Here is a 19,900-nt window from a genome sequence, read left to right as displayed (position 1 = left end):
CTGCCCCTCTGCTCCCTCTCCTGCTTGCCTCCCCTCCTCTTCCCTCCTCTTCTCCTGACTTGTTCCTTTGCTGGAGTTAACCCTCTGGTTCTGCTTCCTCTGCTTCAGTCTTGTTACCAATGGGCGTCATTGCCCGTCATCACCCCAAGTCAAAACTCCAGATCCAAATTGGGATATGATGTTGGCACTGGAAAGAAGTCCTTCTTCCTTGATTTCACTTTGTCTTCCCACTGTTTTGTTGCAAAGACCTGATAATAGAGAAGGCCTACTGAGAGAGAAAGACTGACCCACAGCCAAACACAGGGAATTGAGGGGAACCGGCCCAATGATTTTTCCTTTAATCCAACAGGTTCATATTCCTGCTCTTCTGAGGATCAGCTCTGTGTCCTGTGAGGTGCCTGGGGACAGGGGAGGGAGTGAGGGAGAAGACATTCCTTCCATCACAGTGAAGCCACTTGGAGAAATGTTTAGGTAACAGCGAGACTCGGCGGCTCCCTCTTTTCCCACTTAGGAGGGTCTCTGCCCCTCATCCATGGGCTTGGCGTTATCTACCCACACCCACAAATGTGAGAGCTTCCCTGGACATCAGAGGCACAGGACGTTAGGACAAAGTGCAACGACTGTGCCTTGGGTCTGATCACTGCTTCCTTTGTCCGGGGCCACTCCTGGATCCTGGCCACCTTTCAGGCTCGTCTTTGGCACCCCCCACCCTCTGGACACCTCCCCCTTCTTCTTTGGGTTCTTCTGAACTGTTTCAGAGTCACAGGCCAAGGCTGCCGCAGCCCTGAGGTAGGGACCTCTGAGTGGGGCTGTGGTTGTCCCTCAGGGGACCCAGCATGACCTCTGTCTGGACCACTCTCTGCTCCATGACCCCCTCCCCCAAGTTAATGGGTGGCCTTGGGTCCCTCTGTGCCCTTGAGATTCTCTGAGCCCTGCTGCTCCCTGCGGTGATCCATGGAGGGAAGATAATGGAATCAAGTTTGTTAGAGGCGATTAAGCCTGTGGGAAGAGAGGGTGCTACAGAGACATGATGTGATATTATGATTGTTGAGATGTGTTATTAGTTCTGTGTGTTTCTTGTTCCCTTTTTTGAAGATCCAGGTGTGTTGTGCTCTCAATTCAATGATAATGTGGACACTGGCTGGATCCCTGATAGTGTGTTGTGAAAGCTGGTGACACCACATTGGGTGATGCGATCCAGAGTCAACCCCTCCTCTGCGTCACCACCAGGCTGTGTCTCTGAAATGAAGGGTGGGAACAGAGGGTGCTCAGAAATCCCTCAGATCAGGCTGCAATTTTGCTCCCTCATTCCCCTGGTTCCCTGGGCTGAGCCCACATGTGAGGGAGCCTCAGATGGTTATAACACACCACAGTGGGAATTTGGCTCAGGTGGGAGAGAGCCCTGGGAGAGAGCCATCCAGAGACAATTGATGGCCACTCCCCTTTGGAACCTCTCCAGCCTCCTCTCAGCTTCAGGGTCTTTTGCTATGACCTCCTCTTCAGGCCTCTCAAGGGGCTGAGGAAGGTTGGGGTGAGCAGGGAGGAAGAGGAAGGGCTGGAGTGAGCTCCTGGAGGTACCGCTGGGAGTCTCTGACTGGGCTCTGCCCACCCCAGGGTAGGGCTGAGGGAGGGGATCTCTGTCAAAGGGCCCACATCTTGTGCTCCGGGGCTGCTAGAGGTGGACCAGGTTGGGCAAGTGCAAGTTTAGTGGCTTCCCTTCCATAGCTTCCATAACAGCTTGGAGCATGGAGTCTAGGTGAGGACGACTGTCTGGGAGGGGGCCCTGAGCCAGCAAATAAGCATTTACTAACTGTAAAAAGACCTTGTCCCTGTTGCTGGTGGGGGCAGGACTGGAGGCATGATGGAATGGGTAGGGCGGGGTGGCAGGGCAGCCTGCTGCTCATCAGGAGCCTCTGGACACCATTTCTGTGGAAGTGGAGTACTAGAGGGGGAACCTACCATCTCCTCCAGACCACAGCACCATGTACTGAGGCAGGGGGCTGGCTGAGGAACTTCCTCAGGTCATTTCAGTCAACTTGGGTGAAGTTGCTGTGTTCATTCTCAACCCAGCTCCCTTTCTTGGTCCAGGCCTTCAGACAGTCTACACCAGCCCCAGGCCGGGCCCTGGCCTTATGTAAGTGAATAATGAGACTGGTTGGTCCTTCTCTTCCACAGGTATCAGGGCCCCCATTCATTCCCTGGGGAAGCCTGGGAGCTGATGGGTCAAAGCCCAACCAGAAATTTTTCCAGGCTGGTTCCTATATGCAAAGTTGGGGTAGGGGGTCTTGGGGAGCACTTAGGGAAGACAAGGGGTGCTGGGGAAGAAGGGGTCTTTGAAGGAAGGGAGGGGACTGGGGTAAAGAGAGAGGATAGGCTATCAGCTGGGAGAAGTAGGCAAGGGATCCTTAGAGACTGAAGGTGCAGAGAAGAACCCCAATTCTGTTCAGAAGATGAGCTGTGAGCCTGGGCTGGAGCTGATAGAAGCCTTGGCCCCCAGCCTGGTGGGAGCTCTGGGCAGCTGGCCTACAGACGTTCCTTAGTGCTGGTGAGTAGGTTTGAATCATCGCTCAGGCCCTGGCCTCCACCCGCCCCCTCCAGCCCCCTGGCCTCAGTTCCCTGGCAACATCTGGAGGGGGGGGGGTTGCGGTGTAGGGTAGAAGCAGGAACAAGGGCTTCTGTCTGCCCAGCTGCCTCTCCCTCAGGGCTCTGCCAGACTTCACAGTGCATACGTGGGCTCTAACAGGTCCTCTTCCCTCTGGGCCACTGACTAACCCCAGAACCACACGGCTTCCCGTTCTCAGCCCCACAAACTCAGTGCCAAGTACTTCTCCCCAGGGAAGTCTTCCTGGAGACTTTCCAAAGGACCCCAGTCACCCCAGCCTCCTGGCTGCAGCTCACTCTGATGTCAGCAGGCCAGATGAGAATTCTAGATGCGCACATTGTCCAGATGGATGTATTGTACCCCTGTGCCAGCACTGGGCTCTCTGCACATGGGGCCATTTGCATCTCAAACATACCACTGTTAGGGAAGTCAGAAGTGGGGGGATCAGGGGTGGTCTCCATCCCTCTCCGAGGCCCATTTCCTCTTGAGCCAGAACTGGGGTGTGCAGATGGTAGTCACTAGGGGGCGCTCGGCCACCACAGGGAAGCTGGGTGAACTTGGAAGAGCGGCGTCTGCGTGAGAGTGAGGACGCGAGTGTCAGTGTGTGTGTATGTGTGTGTGTGTGGTGGTGGTGGGGTGCTGAGAGTGCTGGACAGGGGAGAAGGCCAGGGGTCACCCCAGGATTCCACCAGATCTGTGTGTCCGACTCCCCGCCCCCTCCAATATTCCCAGCAAGGAGGGTATAGCTCTCGAGCCTCGTCCGCACATAACCTTACTTTCCCGTTCCCTTCCCCCGTACCGAGCGGGCGTCTGTGTCTCTAGGCTAAGGGGGGCGGATGGGTAATTTCAGGCTGTGAACCCAGGTGAGGGGTCGAAATCCCCTTCACTGGGCTTGGTTGGGGGGGAGGGTCCCAGGCTCCGTTCGCTGTCCCCACGAGAAGGCAGCCCGAGGGGCCCGAGCCCCGCGCGGAGGGGCTGAGTCGGGCCGGTCCCGCCCCCCGGGGCGTGTCAGCGGTCTGGGAGGGGCAGAGCCAGGCTTTTTTTTCCAGTCGGCTGGTTGCGGTGAAGAGCGCAGAAGCTTGGGGCAGCCGGGCTGCGAGGAGGCCGCGGCTCAGGGGGCGAGTGGAGCCAGCGGCAGTGGCGCTCGGTCGGGAGACGCAGCGGCGAGGCGGACGAACCGGCGGGGTCGCCAGCCAGGGGTCTCCGCACTGGAATTTGATACTCCTTTATCCAGGGTTTACCCTCCTCCTATTTTCTTAAACATTTTAAAAAACAATATTCTTTCCCGTTTAATTTATTTTTGCTTCCCATTCCCCGCTTAAATCGGACCGACCGTTTGGGGAGACTGCTCCTTTACTCCTCCAAATCACTTCGGATTTTGGAAACCAGTAGAAAGAAGAAAGAGGTAGCAAGAGCTCCAGAGAGAAGTCGAGGAAGAGAGACCGGGTCAGAGAGCGCGCGCGGGCGAGCGAGCAACGGGAGGGACAGGGCAAAGCGAGTGACCTGCTTTTGGGGGTGACCGCCAGAGCGCGGCGTGAGCCCTCCCTCTCGGGATCCCGCAGCAGACCAGCAGCGCCGACGGACAGACAGACGCCGCCCCCCGCCCCAGCGCCCACCTCCTCCCGGACCGGCAGCCGACGGTGGACGCGGCCGCACGCCGCGGGCAGGAGCCGCCGCCCGCACCCGGAGGCGGGGTGGAGGGGGTCGGGGCTCGCGGCTTTGCACTGAAACTTTTCGTCCAACTTCTGGGCTGTTCCCGCTCCGGAGGAGCCGTGGTCTGCGCCGGAGCGGCGGAGCCGAGCGGAACCAGGAGAAGTGTTCGCTCGGGCCGGGAGGAGCCGCAGTCGGAGGAGGGGGAGGAGGAAGAAGAGAAGGAAGAGGAGAGGGGGCCGCGGTGGCGACTCGGCGCTCGGGAGCCGGGCTCATGGACGGCTGAGGCGGCTGTGTGCGCAGACAGTGCTCCCGCCGCGCGCGCGCCCCAGGCCCGGGCCTCTGCCCCGGGAGGAAGCGCGGCCCGCCTAGGCGCCGAGGACAGCGCGCCGCCCCGCAGCCCGAGCCGCGCCGGCCCCGGCCGGGCCTCCGAAACCATGAACTTTCTGCTCTCTTGGGTGCACTGGAGCCTCGCCTTGCTGCTCTACCTCCACCATGCCAAGGTAGGCGGCCGTGCCCACCCGCCGTCGCGGGCCGCCGCGAGCGCCTCTCCCGGTCTGGGGACGTGCGTGCGAGCGCGCGCGTGGGGGCTCCGTGCCCCACGCGGGTCCTTGGGCACCGGGCGCGCGGCTTCCCCCAGGCCTCGGACGTGCAGGGGGAGGGGGCGAGCGCTGGGTGGGAGGGCACCGGGATAGAGTCTGACCGCCCACGCGGGCCCTGCCCACCCACCAGAGTCGCCGCACGTACGATCTGGGCCGACCAGCGGAGGGCGGGCGCCGGAGGAGGAGGCCGAGGGGGCTGGGCTTGCGCTGCCGCCGGCGGCTGAAGTTTGCTCCCAGCCGCCGGTCCCCGGCGAACTGGAGGTCCGGGCAGCGGGGGGCGGGAGCCGGAGGCCGGCGGGCAGGGGGTGCTCGGACCTTGGACCCAGGGAGGGCCGAGAGAGGGAGGGGGGCAGGCCGCCGGCAAGGGAGGGGGCTTGCTGTCACTGCCGTTCGATTTCTTCGGCTCTCGCCGCGAGTTTGAGAAAAGTTTTGGGGTGGATTGCTGAGGAGACCCCCGTCTCTGCCGGGCCACCTGCGCAGCGCCACCCCCGCCCGTCCCCGCTCGCGTCCCGCTCGGTGCCCGCCCTCCCCCGCCCGGCCGGGCGCGCGCGGCGCGGAGCCGATTACATCAGCCCGGGCCTGGCCGGCCGCGTGTTCCCGGAGCCGCGGCGGCCCGAGCGGGGAGCCCCGGGCGGCGAGCGGCGCCCCTCCCCCCGTCGGCCCTCTGCGGGAAGGTGACCTCTCGAGGCAGCCGGACCCGGAGGACCCGGAGAGCCCACCTCTACCCTTCCACCGGCCCCAGACCTCAACCCCTTCCTGTGCTGGGACGACTTTCCTGACGCCCCTTCCCCATTTCCTTTCTAACGCGGAGAGAAGCCCCTGACACCCCCCTATTTTTTGCTCCCTTCTCTTGGGAAGACTCATGTAACCCCTCTCCAGCCCCGGAGTCCAAGACAAGGATGGCCACTGTCAGAGGTCAGGTGCCGGAGCCCACCCGGCTGCTTGCGGAGACAACCTGAAGTCCCAACTTGGTGACAGTCAGCTTCCCTCCCCTCCCCCACACTTCCGAGTGAGCAGCGCTTTAACTTTAATGGGAATGGGCTAAGGGAGGGTTTACAGAGCGTCTTTACCCCACTTTACACTTTCTGGAAAAAAGGTTTGAGATTTGCTGTGACCTGGGCAGTGTGGGACTAGCCCTCCCCACACTTTCGGAAGGAGCGCGTGCCGGCCTTGCGAACACACTGTGTTGCAGCAGGAGCAGGTGGTTTTGGGAACTGCAAACTTGCCCACCCAACTTGCTTCTCAACGCCATCTAAAGGGCCCTTTTCTGCTCTTCTCTGACACCTTCCCTCAGCTACAGAGTCCCCTTGGAGAGATGCAGAGGGAAGGAAATGGGCTGGGGTCCCTGCTGCCACCCAGAGTTCCTCAGACCCTGGCACAAAGGCCTTGGCTCCAGGCCTCTAAGTGGGGGGAGGGGGAGGAGTGGCTGCCTGGCCACATTGTGACCTTCAGAGGCCCCCAGAGAAGGGCACCTGGCCCCTCCCCGTCCAGAACTGCCCCTCCTGGCCTTGAAGGGTGTATGAAGTTTCTGTCCCCTTTCCTCATTGGGGCCCAGGGGGCATGGAGGGCATAGGGAGAAGGTTGGCAGAGGGAAGCCAGGGGCTGTCATGGAGATAGGTGAGGGGCTGAGGTGGAGGCTCCAGGGGTCCCTGACGGAGCACAGCAGGAGGCTATCCAGCTGGGATTCTGTAAACTGTAATCTGACTCTGACCCTGGGGGCAAGGCTGGGGAATCTGGGGTGCACTGAGGGTGTATGGGAAAGAGTTTGTGAGACACCCTCTCAGCAGGGGCAGTGTGCAAGGGCAGGGCTAGAGTTCAGCTCTGCTGTTCAGGATCTGGCCCAGAAATGGGGAAGGTTGGGAGGGTGGTTGATGAGACCTGGACACCCTCTGGAAGGGCTAGGAGAAGCCTTTGCCTGCTGGGTACTGTCAGGTCTGCACCCTTGGGCTTGTTGACCTTCACAGCTTCTGGGGAGGGGAGGAATGATCTGTGGGGGCAGGGAGGGATGGGGGAGGCTGCAAGCCTAGGTTGTACAGGGGGCCCCCTAGGGGCTGGGCAGTGCTAAGGCGTAAAAGCCTTACCAGGTTGCTTTTGAGGAAAATGCCCAGCAGGTGGGAGGGACTTGGAGCCCCCTCAGACTGGGAGGGAGAAGAAATCAGGGAAGGAGATGGGGTGCCAGGCTTGGGCCTTTGGAGATACGTTTTTTGGAGATTTGTGCATGGGGAGAAATGGGGCCCTTCCCTCCCCCAGGGTTTCCTTCCAGATATTACCCTCCAGGCAACATGTAGGTTTGCTGAAAAATCCTGAGGATAGAAGAGTTTGGGTGGGGGAGGGTAGTTGGTGCCCTTCATTCCTCTCTGCCCCCCTCCCTCCCAAGCACCAGCTCACCCTGTTATTTGTCATGTCAGCAGGAGAAGGTCACCATGTTGTTTTCACACCCTTAGTCCGTTCTTCCTGCCTCACTCCAAATTTGTTCTCCTATTTGCCCTCATTACTTACCATGGCTTTGGAGCACGGTGTCTGGGGGCTGAGAACATTCTCTTCTCGTAGCTCAGCAATGGGCTGGAGAGAGAAACGGAAATGTGGGAAGGGGCGGGGGCCTGGACAGCAGAGCCTTCTGGTGCTTTCCTCCTGTATTTGGAACCTCCCACCCATCAATATCTGGCCGGTCTTTATCTTCCTTGGCTTCCTTGGAGCAGTGCAGGGGTGGTGGGTGTGCTCTGTGCTATGCAGAGCCCCAGCGGTGCCCTGTTCCACTCTGAAGCCTTGGAGACACCAGTGCTGCGGGCTGTGGGCTGTGGGCTGTGGGCTGTGGGCTGGGAGGACAGTGAGGAGGGAGCAGGGCAGCAGCCTGGGCCTTTGCACCCCTATCCCCTCCCATACTCATGCCTCATTCTTTGTTTTGTCCTCAGTGGTCCCAGGCTGCACCCATGGCAGAAGGAGAGCACAAACCCCACGAAGGTGAGTCCCCAAGTCTATGGATGGGGTCCCTGTCCCCCCAGGGGATGGATGGGGAGGCCTGCCTCTTTTTCTCATGTCTATGGGGGATGGGGAGGAAGGGGTGCAGGAATATGGAGATCAAGAGAGGACAGATGAGTACCTGGAGATTAACCCTTCTGTTCTGGAGGACTCTCTCTTTCCTACTCAGGCCTCTGTTAGAAGTAGGCTTGTGGCTTTGTTCTTCTACTCTTTCCAGTAAAATGTTGTTAGGCCCATGAACACAGACCAGGAAGACAGTATTCAAGAATCCCAGATGTCAAGGGAGGTGTTTGTATCCCCTGCTCCCAGGGGAGGATGTCACTTCCAACCAAGCCATGTCCTACCTGTGGGGGTCTGTTGGGAGGAGGGGGACACTTGCTGTGACCCTTGCCGTCCAGAGAGCTGACGGGGTGCATGAGCTGGAGGTGCAGAGGGCCCGGTGTTATAGGATCCCCTGCCTCTGTTTGCATTCCTGGGTGGAGAGAGAAGCCCTACAGCATCCCTCTGCCCTCTGGGTGGAGTAGGTTTGGTGCTAGTGAACTTCCCTCCTGGGCCAGCAGAGGGCTTGGCGGTAGCTCCCAGGTGCCCCGCCCCCTACCCTAGCCTGGTCCGCCTTCCTTTTGTTCCGCCTTGGTTTGGAGCAAGGCTCCTCCCATTTCTCTAGGGACGCCCTGGCTTTCCCGGTCACTGAAAGTGGCTTCTGCTTCAGCCTAGGGGAGCCGTGCCTGATGCTCCTGCCCAGCTCCCCACGTCTGAGGAGGGAAGGCCCGGAGGTTTTCCTCCAGGCGAGTTTCTCTGACTCAAATCCAGTGTGGCCTGGGGTAGTGGCCAGGGGCAGTGTCTGCACTCCTGGGCTGGTGTGATGCCCAGCTCGTTCCGCCTCCTTCTGCACCTAGGAGCCCTTTCCCTGACTGAGGGCCTGTGCCACTGGCAGGTGCCCTGCTCCCCATGTGTACCCACCCTCCTCAGCCTCCCAGTGGTATCTGTGGTCTGGAAAAAGCAAGACAAATGGTCTTTGTTTGCTAGAGAAAAGGTTGTCTTTGAGAAATAAGGAAAACCAGGAAAGCCTGAGTTTGTATGTGTGTATATATATGTATGTGGAAAAGCAGGACCACCTTCCTTGGTGGGAGTGGCAAGGGGGTGACCAGTGCAGGTGAAGTTGTCCCCTCCACCTCCCGCGGGCCTTGGGGGTCCTAGGGAGCTTTGCCAGGCAATTCCCAACCTGGGTCTTTTTATCCTCAGCTACCAATACCATGGCTCAGGCTAGACCTTTCAGTTGTCCTGTCCTGGGTGGGGCATTGGGGGCCCAAAGCCAGGGTTGCCTCTGTCCCCAAGGAACGACGAAATGTCAGGCCAAGAATTCTTGATTAGTCATCTTCTTCAATATAGACTTGGCTTTGAAAAGAACTTCTTCAGATCCCTGCTGTCCTTTAAACTCTTTTTGGTGGCACTTTACCTTAATCCTTTGGCAGGTGGAGGAGGAGTCTGTGCCCTTTGTCTGGATGGGGGATGTAGAGATCTCAGGCAAGGCCTGGGACGTGCTTGGGAGTCTTCCTTCTGTTTTCACACCAGTGGCCTTCCCCCTCTTCTCCTCAGTACCCCAAATTCTCCTCAACCCACTTATTGTGCATACACCCCTGGGGCTCCTCTTCCTCTAGCCCTGCGGAGGGAGGAGTGACTGCAGGCTCAGCCGTGGCCTGTGGGGTGGCACAGGCCAGGGGTATGCACTTCACATGTCTTGGTGAGGCTCCAAACCTGGAGTTACCTGTGCCGAGAAAAGGGCCTGTGTTTTTGGGTCTGCAAAGGGAAGACAGCCCCACCTTGCAGCTTCTGTTTCAGGGCCTTTGATGATCAGCTCAGCCCACTTCCACAGATGTGCAGAGTCTGAAGCCCAGGGAGGGAGGGAGGGAGGGAGGGACTGGCCCAAGGTCACACCAATTAACGGCAGGGCCCAGGCCTCCTGAGCTGACTGCAGCTTCTCCTTCCCTGTCCAGGGAAAGTCATTTCAGAGACAGGTCTGCTATGGGTGTGATGGGGAGTGTGGGACAGGGCTGGGGGTGTGATGGGGAGTGGCAGGCTGGGCCACAGGTTGAAGTAGTCATTCCTGGGCCCTGAATTTATTTATTCTCAAGGGCCCCATTCCTGTGGCCCAGAATTACCCCTTCATGCTCTGTAGCCAGCCTGGGAAGCTATCTTTTCCCTGGTCTCCCTCCAGATCAGCTTCTAGAAATGCTCCATGGCTGTGGTGGCAGCACTGTTTTCTCCGTGATGCAAGCAGTTTGCCCTCTTGGGCGGGGTTATCGGTGGCTGGCAGGGCCCTCACAGCATGCCCACCCACTGCCACCTGCTGATTCCAGGCCGGCCCAGCCCCTGTGCCGATGGTCACTGCCTCTTCAGCCCACGTTTGCGGAGGGGGACTGGCAGGTGGCGAGGGGCTCTCTGATGCTTTCCCTGTTTTCACATGATATTGGCTTGGGAAGGTTTTGATGTTACATCTGATTTTAATTCTCACTGCAAGTGTGCCCTTAGGGCAAATTACTCAGCTTCTCTGAGCTTCCAGTTTCCCATTTATAAAATGGAGGTCCTACTAGAACCTCATATTACTGTGAGGGAATAATTGTTTGAAATGACAACTGTGGACCACTGTACACTGTGCTCAGCATATACTAAGTGCTCATTAAGCAGTCATTGGTATGCTTGATGGTATGGCAGAGGTTGTAGGGAAATGGGGAGTGGGTCTGCCAAGCTGGCTGTTCCTCCTTTCCTGGGAAGCTACAGCGCCCCCAACAGATAAACTCACTTTCAAATTGTCTTCTAGCATCAAGGTTCACCCAGGAATTGGCTTGGCTGTCACTTGGAGGCAGGGGGGTAAGATGTGGCAGGCTACTTCCCTCAGAACCTGACAGCATCATGTGATCTTTGGAATAAAAACAGGTCTTTGCCAGTGTTGATGGTGGAAAGCTTAGGGAAGGACTTCAGCCACAGCCAGAAGGTCTAGTGGTACCTCTCACAGTAACCCTGAGGACTGGATTCCCAAAGCTAGGCAGAGATAGGGACTGGCCGTCTCTGGTGTGACCTGCTGGGCTCATGTGTCCCTCCCTCCCATGCAGTGGTGAAGTTCATGGACGTTTATCAGCGTAGCTACTGCCGTCCAATTGAGACCCTGGTGGACATCTTCCAGGAGTACCCGGATGAGATCGAGTACATCTTCAAGCCATCCTGTGTGCCCCTGCTGCGGTGTGGGGGCTGCTGCAATGATGAGGGCCTGGAGTGTGTGCCCACCGAGGAGTTCAACATCACCATGCAGGTGGGCACCTGCGGGAGCGGGGGCCAGGGTCTTAGACTTGGGAACAGATGAGCTCTGGCCCTTTCCTGGGCGGCTCTTGAGAGGGGACAGGTTTACCTTGCTTGTCCAGCTTCTGCCCCTGAGTCAGTTGGGGGCTGGGAGTGGGGGCGTATTGCCCTCTTTGGAGGAAAAGAGCCTCTATTTCCCGGTCCAGGTTCCCAGCGAGCCCTGACCACTTCTTCCTCCTCCCTGGCCTGTGCATCTGGGCTCAGAAGGGGCTGACACCTGTGACAGGGACACATCTCTTCCTTTCCTGGGGGAGGTGGAGGGCCCACCTTCCTTGGGGGCTGTTTGAGAAGCTGGATGAACTTGGTCTGTGGAGGGTTTAAAAAGCTAGTAGTTTGATGCCTGCCTCATGACAGGGCGCATCTCAGCCTGGATAGGGAGGGAGGGAGCACTGAGATTCTGGGGTGGGGGCAGCTCCTGGGGGTTGAGTGAGTCCTGGAGGGGAGGGATGGGGAGTGGTGAGACACCAGGACCTGAATTCCCAGCCTGGCCAACCCTTATAGCTATGTCTGTCCTCAAGAGGAGCAGGGGCTCCTGGAGGTCAGCAGGGTTGGGGGAGTTGGGGTGGGCCCGAGGCTCTTTCTGGTAGAGCCCCTGGTCCTCCCTACCTCCATGACTCATCCCTGCTCTGTAGAACCCTTGGGTGCTAAGTGGCAGGAGCCACAGGGGTGTCCCATTCTGGGTATGGCTGGCTGGGTCACTAACCTCTGTGATCTGCTCCCTTTCCCTCCAGATCATGCGGATCAAACCTCACCAAGGCCAGCACATAGGAGAGATGAGCTTCCTACAGCACCACAAATGTGAATGCAGGTGAGGATGGAGTCCCGGATTCATCCTTTCAGCAAACGACCTCAGGGTGCCTGCTCTGCCAGTGTTAAGCACGATCCACTTGTCAGCCCATTTCCACCTTTCAACTGTGTAACCTTGGGCATTTCAGTTTTTTTCCATGTTTCCACATCTGTAAAATGGGTACAACAATAGTATGTACCTCATAGCCTTGTTAAGGGTTAAGTGAGTTATATGTAAAGAGATTAAACTGTATTGTATCATAAATACCACGTTACATTCTTCTTGTTGTTACAGTTAATCGTTGCCATCACCATCTGAACCCCTCTCTGTTTTGTTCTTTTCTCTTTCTCTACCCACTGCAGACCAAAGAAAGATAGAGCAAGGCAAGAAAAGTAAGTGGCCGTGACTTCAGCTCTTCTCCCTCTCCTGTGGGTTGCCGTGGTTTGGGGCTCTCGGCTTCCTCTGTCAGGGGGTCTGATGGCTTCACGGGGGTCAGGGCTGGCCTCATGGGGACGTTGGTGGCAATACTGGGATGGAGAAAATTCCTGGATTATCGCTCTAGAATCAGTGACAAAACCCAGCCTGGAGCTTCCTTTGGAAGAGATGTTGCATTCCAGATCTCCCGGTCATTTGTGGCCAGTGCTTGCAGTTCCTGTGTGTCGGGGGGCAGTGAGGACACCCGCTCCCTGGCTTGCTCAAGTCTCCCATTTCCCACAGCACCAGGAGGGAATGGGTGGCAGAGAGGCCAATTTTTGTGTCAGAGGAAATGGCCTCTTCTGGTGGCTGCTGTGGTGGTGCAATTGGACTGGAGCCGGCTGGTGCGTTTTCGTGGCGCCTGCCCCCTCCGCCTTGTGGGAATGAGGCGGGTCAGAGACGCTCAGGCCTCTTGGCCAGGGAGAAAGAGTTGAATGTTGGTCACTTTCTGAGGCTTTCAGTTGCTCAGTGTGGAGGGTCGGGTCAGGAGAGAGTGTGGGGGGCAAGGTGTGGGGGCAGTGAGCCTCTAAGATCGGGTGCATAGCTAGCATGGGGATAAGCCTGCAGGGAAAGAGACTGAGAGAGAGCCCCTGTGCCCTTCCTGTCCTCTCCCCCCACCTGTCTGCCCCCAACACCCTGTGGTCACTGACGCCCCTATGCCTTGACTCCTTGCGTCTTCCCTAAGTTGCCAACTTCCAGGATTACTGTGGCTACCAGGGCTGTGATCTGGGAGAGTAGGCTCAGAGGGAGGAGGAGAGGGAGAGAGGGGGGTAGATAGGGGGAGGGAGAGAGAGGGCGAGAGAGGTGTGTGTGCCAGTGTGCGGAGACCTTCCTGCTTCCAGTGCTTTCTCCTGAGAGGGAAAAGCCTTGCCCCTCTCCTTGGTCCTTGCCCCTCATTTCTTCACCTGTGGTGGACATTCTGGGCATTCTTGCAGGTCTGGCAGGTGTGGAGGGTGCTGGTTCTCTTGAACCATTCCCAGAATGCCTGCTTTGCCAACAGGGAGAGTGGGGGGCTCGCCTGGGCTCGGAAGAGTCTGGTGAGATGGTGTAGCAGGCTTTGACAGGCTCGGGGGAGAACTCCCTGCCAAGTGGCCCTAGGCCCCTCCCCCCCATGCCTCTCAGGCTCCCACCCCACCCTGCTGCCTGCCTGGGGCTCTGAGGACACCCAGCCCCGCCTTTCAGCCCAGGTTGTGGCTGGGCAGGCTGGCGCCTTTTATGTGCCACCCTTAGTTTCCTGCCACCTCCCTCAGTTACTGCTCCTCCACGCTGGGATTCACAGAGGCAGGGTTCCCCGAGGGACCCCCATTGCCATTGAACTTGGAAATGAAGGCAGAAGGTGCCTCAAACACATCCTTCCCCTCCCCCTGTCCCAATTAAGTCAGGTCTCTGACTTTCTTCCCAAATTCTGGCCTACCTTTTATAGCCCCCTGACCTTCAGGGTCAGACTTGTACAGGATTGCCGGGCAAAGAGCCTGCCCAGGGCCTTGCCCTCTGCCTGGGCCTAGGAGCCACCGTAAGCATGACAGCCTTTGGGTCCTGTACCCTCTATCATGGGAGGCTGGGCTGGCCATCCCAGCGAGGCCAAAGCGAGAAGAAGGGGCCCCCGAGTGCCTGTGGCTCCAACCTGCATGTGTGTGCGCGTATGGAAGCTCTTTCCTGAGCCCGCTGCCTCCCTGCCCTGCTGAGGAGTGCGTCCTGTACCCTGCCCTCGTCACTGCGTCTTTTCCTCTCCCCTTCCCCCTCGCTCTCTCTCTGTCTGTCTCTGTTTTTTTATTTTCCAGAAAATCAGTTCGAGGAAAGGGAAAGGGGCAAAAAAGAAAGCGCAAGAAATCCCGGTATAAATCCTGGAGCCAGTACGTGGTGCCGCTGCTGTCTCATTGCCTGGAGCCTCCCTGGCCCCCAAGCAAACTCCCGCCTGCAGGACCCTGTAACCCTGCCTCCCTGCCTCCTGCCCTCCCTGCCTCACCCTCCTCTCGGCCCCAGTGTCTCTCTCTCACTCTCACTCCACTAATTGGCACCATGGGTAGATTCGGTGGTGGTGTTGCTGGTCCAGGGCTGGGGTGGGCTGGCGGGTAGAGCGGGCCTGGAGGGTTCAGGGAGGGGCCTCTGGCTTGGCTGAGCACCTCCTTTCTCTCACCCACTGGGCACTGGTGGCAGGCCCATAGTGGTACGGGTGCCAGGCACTGGTGCCTGCTCTCCCAGCTGGTTTCCACTGCTCTAGGCTTCTGCACTTGTCTGGAAGCTAAGGGTGGTGGGCAGGGCAGACGTGGCCTGAGGAAGGGGCGTGAGTGACATGAGGCAGCTTGTTGTGGGCTGAAGGAGGAGGGTCAGGCACCACATGGCAACCCCTCTTCGTGGACTCGGGGGCCTCTGGAGGGGAACCCCCTATCCCAGCCCAACCCATGGCAGCCTCTCTGTAGGGCGGCGGCTTCCTCTGGGTGGAGGCTGTGGTGGGCCCAGCCCTGGGCCCTTTTGCCACCACTGGCCTGGCCTGCGGATACTGCCTCCGGGCTTAGCCTGCCGCCACAGTCTACCTCAGCCCACCTTTGGTGGAGAGGCCTGGGCATGAGCCCGTACACAGGGAGGTGGCAGCCCCGATTGCCATCCCCAGCAGGTGAAGAGTCAAGGCGTGCTCCTTCAGGGGCTGTAACTGTTGGGGCCCTGTGGCCCAAGACTTGTACTTGTCCCCAGGGGACAGCACCACCCCTTATGGCAGCCCTCTCCTTGCACTCTCTGCCCATCTGCGTCTGCCTCTTCTGCAGGCAGCCTTCCCAGCCAGTGCCGCCTCTTTCCGCCGCTCGCTCTCTCTTCTGCTGTAGCACTTGGACCCTTCCAGGGCGTGGCCGGGTGTGGGGGCACCCGGCTGGGTGGGGTGCAACCGCGGACATATCAGAGGGTGTTGCATGAGTTTTTTTTCTCTCTTCTCTGCTGACGCTCTAGCTTAGATGTCTTTCCTTTTGCCTTTTTGCAGTCCCTGTGGGCCTTGCTCAGAGCGGAGAAAGCATTTGTTTGTACAAGATCCACAGACGTGTAAATGTTCCTGCAAAAACACAGACTCGCGTTGCAAGGCGAGGCAGCTTGAGTTAAACGAACGTACTTGCAGGTTGGTTCCCAGAGGGCGAGCGAGTCAGAGAGGGGCTCCACACAGAGATGGGGAGAGAGAGAGAGATTGAGAGACAGAGCGCCTGGAGGGGCCAGCTGCTTGCTCGGCTTCTAGCTGCCTGCCTGGTGGCTGCTACCTTCTCTGCTCGCAAGGCCCCTGCATGGGCAGTGGGCACGGGTCCCGCCTGGCAGGGCCTGTTCAGAGGTTGCCCTGGTTGCCTGAGTGGGTAGGCTGGTGTGGCTTAATGTGGTGGTGTGGACGCAAGCCGACTGTTGTGTCCTGTGGTCTTGCTTCGTGGTGGCTATTGGTCCTGACATTATTATTACTACCTTTACTACTAAAATGGAGGCTCTTCCCACCGTGGGAGGTGCTGCCGTCTACAAAGTGCAAACACTTTGGGGGCCTTGCTGCTGCCCTCTGAAGTCTGGGCTTCTCCACTCAGTGTCTCTCCATGGGGGCCAGGGTTGAGTCTCTCCTCAGACTGGGGTCCCAGAGGGTTTGGGCTCTGGCTGTCGGTTTAGGGTGAGTGGGAGATTTAACATCTGGGGACCCTCCATACCTTTAATCTCCAGTAGTCACAGTGACAGCCTCAAACAGCCCATATATTTTCAAGTGTCCCCAGGAGGGGTGGGAAGGAGTGGGGTCCTCATGGCCCGGCCTGGTTTTTATTCACCTGTGTGACACCCTGCCCCCCAGGCAACTGTGCCTCTGTCCCTTGTCTACCATGGGGACCAAGGAAATGTCAAGTGCATGAGTGAATACATGACCCAGTTCAGAGGTGAGGTTAGGAGCACAGGGCCTCCACCACAGGCGGCTGGCAACATTGTGATGCTTGGACTGGCATTTATACTGGTCTGGCCTATGCTCAAAGTCAGGGAGCCTTCTGGGCCAGTGTAAGCTTCACCCATGGAGGAGGGGCTTTCATGGGGATTCCCTAGGCAGGGCCAGCACCCCTACCCTCAGCTGGTCCAGAAGCTCCATTAACAGATTTGGAGTATGGCTGCATCCTCCTGCCCCCCATGTTCCTGAGGCTGTGGGTGTTCAGGGGCAGTGGGGACCAGGCCCTAGGCGATTGGTGTGGAGTTCTGCCTGTCTTGGTGGTACGTGGAGACAGGAGCGTGTGCTAGTGCTGGGGGTGGGAGCTCTGCCTAACTTCAGGACTAGGTGAGGTAGGGGGGTCTCCATATCCCCCAGGGGCCTTTGGGAAGATAAAGGATTTGCTGTTTAGGGTTTCTGTGGTGATTATTCTGCAGAGAGACTGTTTAGGATGGGGGATGTCTGTAGTTACCTGGGAGCTAATGGAAGTTACCCCAACCTCCAGAGGCCTCCCTCAACCTCTAACCTGGCTGTATGGGGGAATGATTGTACCCCAAATTAGAGACTTGGGATTCCCACTCCCAGGCTCTCAGAAGGCAGGGCCTACTCTGATGCCTCTTCACAGTGGAAGGGTAAGAGACAATCGGCCTAGGGGTAGGGGCATCACAAGAAGGTTCTTGGGGGTCCCACCTGCTAGCATGGCCCCTGATTGTCTCTCCCTCGCCCGGGGTCACATAGCACACCAGAAAGGAGAGGTGGCCTGGTACCCAGGCCTGCCATCTCCAGCAAGTTCGAGAGGGATGAGGCCTGGAGGGAGGGCATGGGGAAGAGGGACATATCCCTCACCTTCCTGGGAGCCCAGGCCCTACTGCCCCCTCTCCCTTGGGAGCCTCATTTCCAGGGGCAGCTCCTACCCTCAGCCGGCCTCTGCACAAGCCTTCCCCCTCTTAGGGTGCTCTTCCCACCAGCACCCCATAGAGATTGAGCTGAAATGCATCCTGTAGGGACCCTTGCCTGATTAACCTGGTCTAACTCTGGTAACCATCAGCTCTTAAATGTTCTTTAGCACGTGCTCATTTGTTGTTTGTGAAGAACTGTCCCATGTGCTTGTCTTGTCTGAACGAGATTGTGAGCTCTAGAGGAAGGACTGGGAGCCCTGGGCGTAGCTGCGGCTCAGACTGGGCCCGAAGGCAGGGGCTCGCTCCCCGCTCCGCCCCTTCACACTGCGCCCCCTGGGGCAGCCGCGCTTCGCCTCCCTCCCTGCCGCTCGCTCCCTGTCCCCTGGCCTCCGGCTCCCGGGGAAGGGAGGCTGCCTGCCTCGAGTCTCCTCATCGGGCCCTAACCCCCTGGCCTCTGTTTTCCCATTCTCGGCAGATGTGACAAGCCGAGGCGGTGAGCCGGGCTGGAGGAAGGAGCCTCCCTCGGGGTTTCGGGAACCAGACCTCTCACCAGGACAGATGATACGCAAGGACTGAGACAGAAACCACCGCCGCCAACCGCCATCACCGTCAACAGAACAACCCTAATCCAGAAACCTGAAATGAAGGAAGAGGAGACTCTGCGCAGAGCACTTTGGGTCCGGAGGGCGAGACTCCGGCAGAGGCATTCCCGGGCTGGTGACCAAGCACGGTCCCTCTTGGAGTTGGATCGCCATTTTATTTTTCTTGCTGCTAAATCACCGAGCCCGGAAGATTAGAGAGTTTTATTTCTGGGATTCCTGTAGACACACCCACCCACATGCATACATTTATATATATATATAATATATATATATATGTTTTATATATATATATAATATATATATTCTTTTTTTTTTAAATTAACATTGCTAATGTTATTGGTGTCTTCACTGGATGTATTTGACTGCTGTGGACTCGAGTTGGGAGGAGAATGTCCCCACCCAGATCCCCGTAGGGAAGAGATGGGAGGAGAGATCCTGGCATGATCTTTTGGGCCCTCTTAGGGCTGCCAGGGTCCCCTCCCCTGTCCAGGAACATGCATGGCCAGGGCACGGGGGCAAATTTGGCCTGCTTTTGGGAACACTGACAAACCCAGCCCTGGCCCTGAGCTTCTGCCCCAAGTCAAATGGACAGAAAGATAGATGACAGGTACAGGGACAAGGATGCTGGCTCCGACCAGGAGTTTGGGGAGCCTTGGGACACTGCTGTGCTCTGGGGTCACCTCCACAGGCTGTGTGGGCATCCTGCCCCACGGGCACTGCCTGGAAGATTCAGGAGCCTGCGTAGTCTTCACCTATTCTCAGCTGCTTCCAAGATGCCCAGGAGGCTGCTGACAGATGCGATGCCCCTGCGAAGAACAGAGAGACATTGGTGGAAGAAGGGTGGTCAGGTGACAGCTTCTCCTCCGAGGGAAGGGCCTCCGGCCTTGGCCTCTCCCAGCTCCCCTTCCCAGGTGCAGCCCAGGAGGGCCCCAAGTCCTCAGACCATTGAAACCACTAGTTCTGTCCCCCCAGGAGACCTGGCTGTGTGTGTGTGTGTGTGTGTGGTTAACCCTCCTCCGTTCCCACCCCGATCCTTCCCGCGGCACGGAGAGGCAGGGCAGGATCCACGTGCCCACCATGGAGGCAGAGAAAAGAGAAAGTGTTTTATATACGGTACTTATTTAATATCCCTTTTTAATTAGAAATTAAAACAGTTAATTTAATTAAAGAGTAGGGTTTTGTTCAGTATTCTTGGTTAATATTTAATTTCAACTATTTATGAGATGTATCTCTTGCTCTCTCGGCTCTTATTTGTACTGGTCTTTGTGTATGAAATCCATGTTCCCCATCTCTTTCTCTCTCACCGGTGACAGTCACTAGCTGGTCCTGAACAGATATTTAATTTTGCTAACACTCAGCTCTGCCCTCCCCTTTCCCCCGGCTCCCACCACACATTCCTTTGAAATAAGGTTTCAATATACATCTACATACTATATATATATATTTGGCAACTTGTGTTTGTGTGTGTATATATATATATATATATATATATACATATATATATATGTTTATGTATATATGTGATTCTGATAAAATAGACATTGCTATTCTGTTTTTTATATGTAAAAACAAAACAAGAAAAAATAGAGAATTCTACATACTAAATCTCTCTCCTTTTTTAATTTTAATATTTGTTATCATTTATTTATTGGTGCTACTGTTTATCCGTAATAATTGTGGGGGGAAAAGATATTAACATCACATCTTTGTCTCTAGGGCAGTTTTTCGAGATATTCCGTAGTACATATTTATTTTTAAACAGCAACAAAGAAATACAGATATATCGTTAAAAAAAGCATTTTGTATTAAAGAATTTAATTCTGATCTCAAAGCTCCTCCTGGTTTCTCCTTCTCCATTGAATCCTTGTTCCAGACTTCCTCCTGCCCCCTTTCCCTCTTCACTTGGGGAATTTGAATTTGTTTTAGGTCTGGGAGAGGGTCCTCGGTATGTAGGATATGGGGTGTCCCACCTTGTGCTGGGGGCCAGAATCCTTCCATTTTGCTGGGCTGGACCTGGGGGAACCCCTCCATC

General features: G+C 57.2%; 1 protein-coding gene across 2 annotated transcripts; it reads left to right on the top strand.

Moving 5' to 3' along the window:
• Positions 1-4,534: 4,534 nt before the first annotated feature.
• On the top strand, positions 4,535-19,699 carry VEGFA (vascular endothelial growth factor A). Of its 2 annotated transcripts, XM_057494385.1 has the most exons (8): positions 5,158-5,863; positions 7,767-7,815; positions 10,944-11,140; positions 11,919-11,995; positions 12,337-12,366; positions 14,230-14,301; positions 15,420-15,551; positions 17,742-19,699. In XM_057494385.1, exons 2-8 carry the CDS (start codon positions 7,785-7,787, stop codon positions 17,761-17,763), a joined length of 561 nt encoding a protein of 186 aa, XP_057350368.1. In that variant the 5' UTR covers positions 5,158-5,863; positions 7,767-7,784; the 3' UTR covers positions 17,764-19,699. The 2 variants fall into 2 exon arrangements, with proteins under 2 accessions (XP_036783283.2, XP_057350368.1); XM_036927388.2 differs by lacking the exons at positions 5,158-5,863; positions 14,230-14,301; positions 15,420-15,551; positions 17,742-19,699 and adding an exon at positions 4,535-4,755 and having other exon boundaries at positions 12,337-12,370.
• The last annotated feature ends 201 nt before the right edge of the window (positions 19,700-19,900 follow it).

The sequence above is a fragment of the Manis pentadactyla genome, chromosome 16 (assembly GCF_030020395.1).
Source record: "Manis pentadactyla isolate mManPen7 chromosome 16, mManPen7.hap1, whole genome shotgun sequence".
Lineage (NCBI taxonomy): Eukaryota > Metazoa > Chordata > Mammalia > Pholidota > Manidae > Manis > Manis pentadactyla.
Note: the sequence above shows the minus strand (reverse complement) of the source record. Positions and strands in the feature narration are given on the sequence as shown.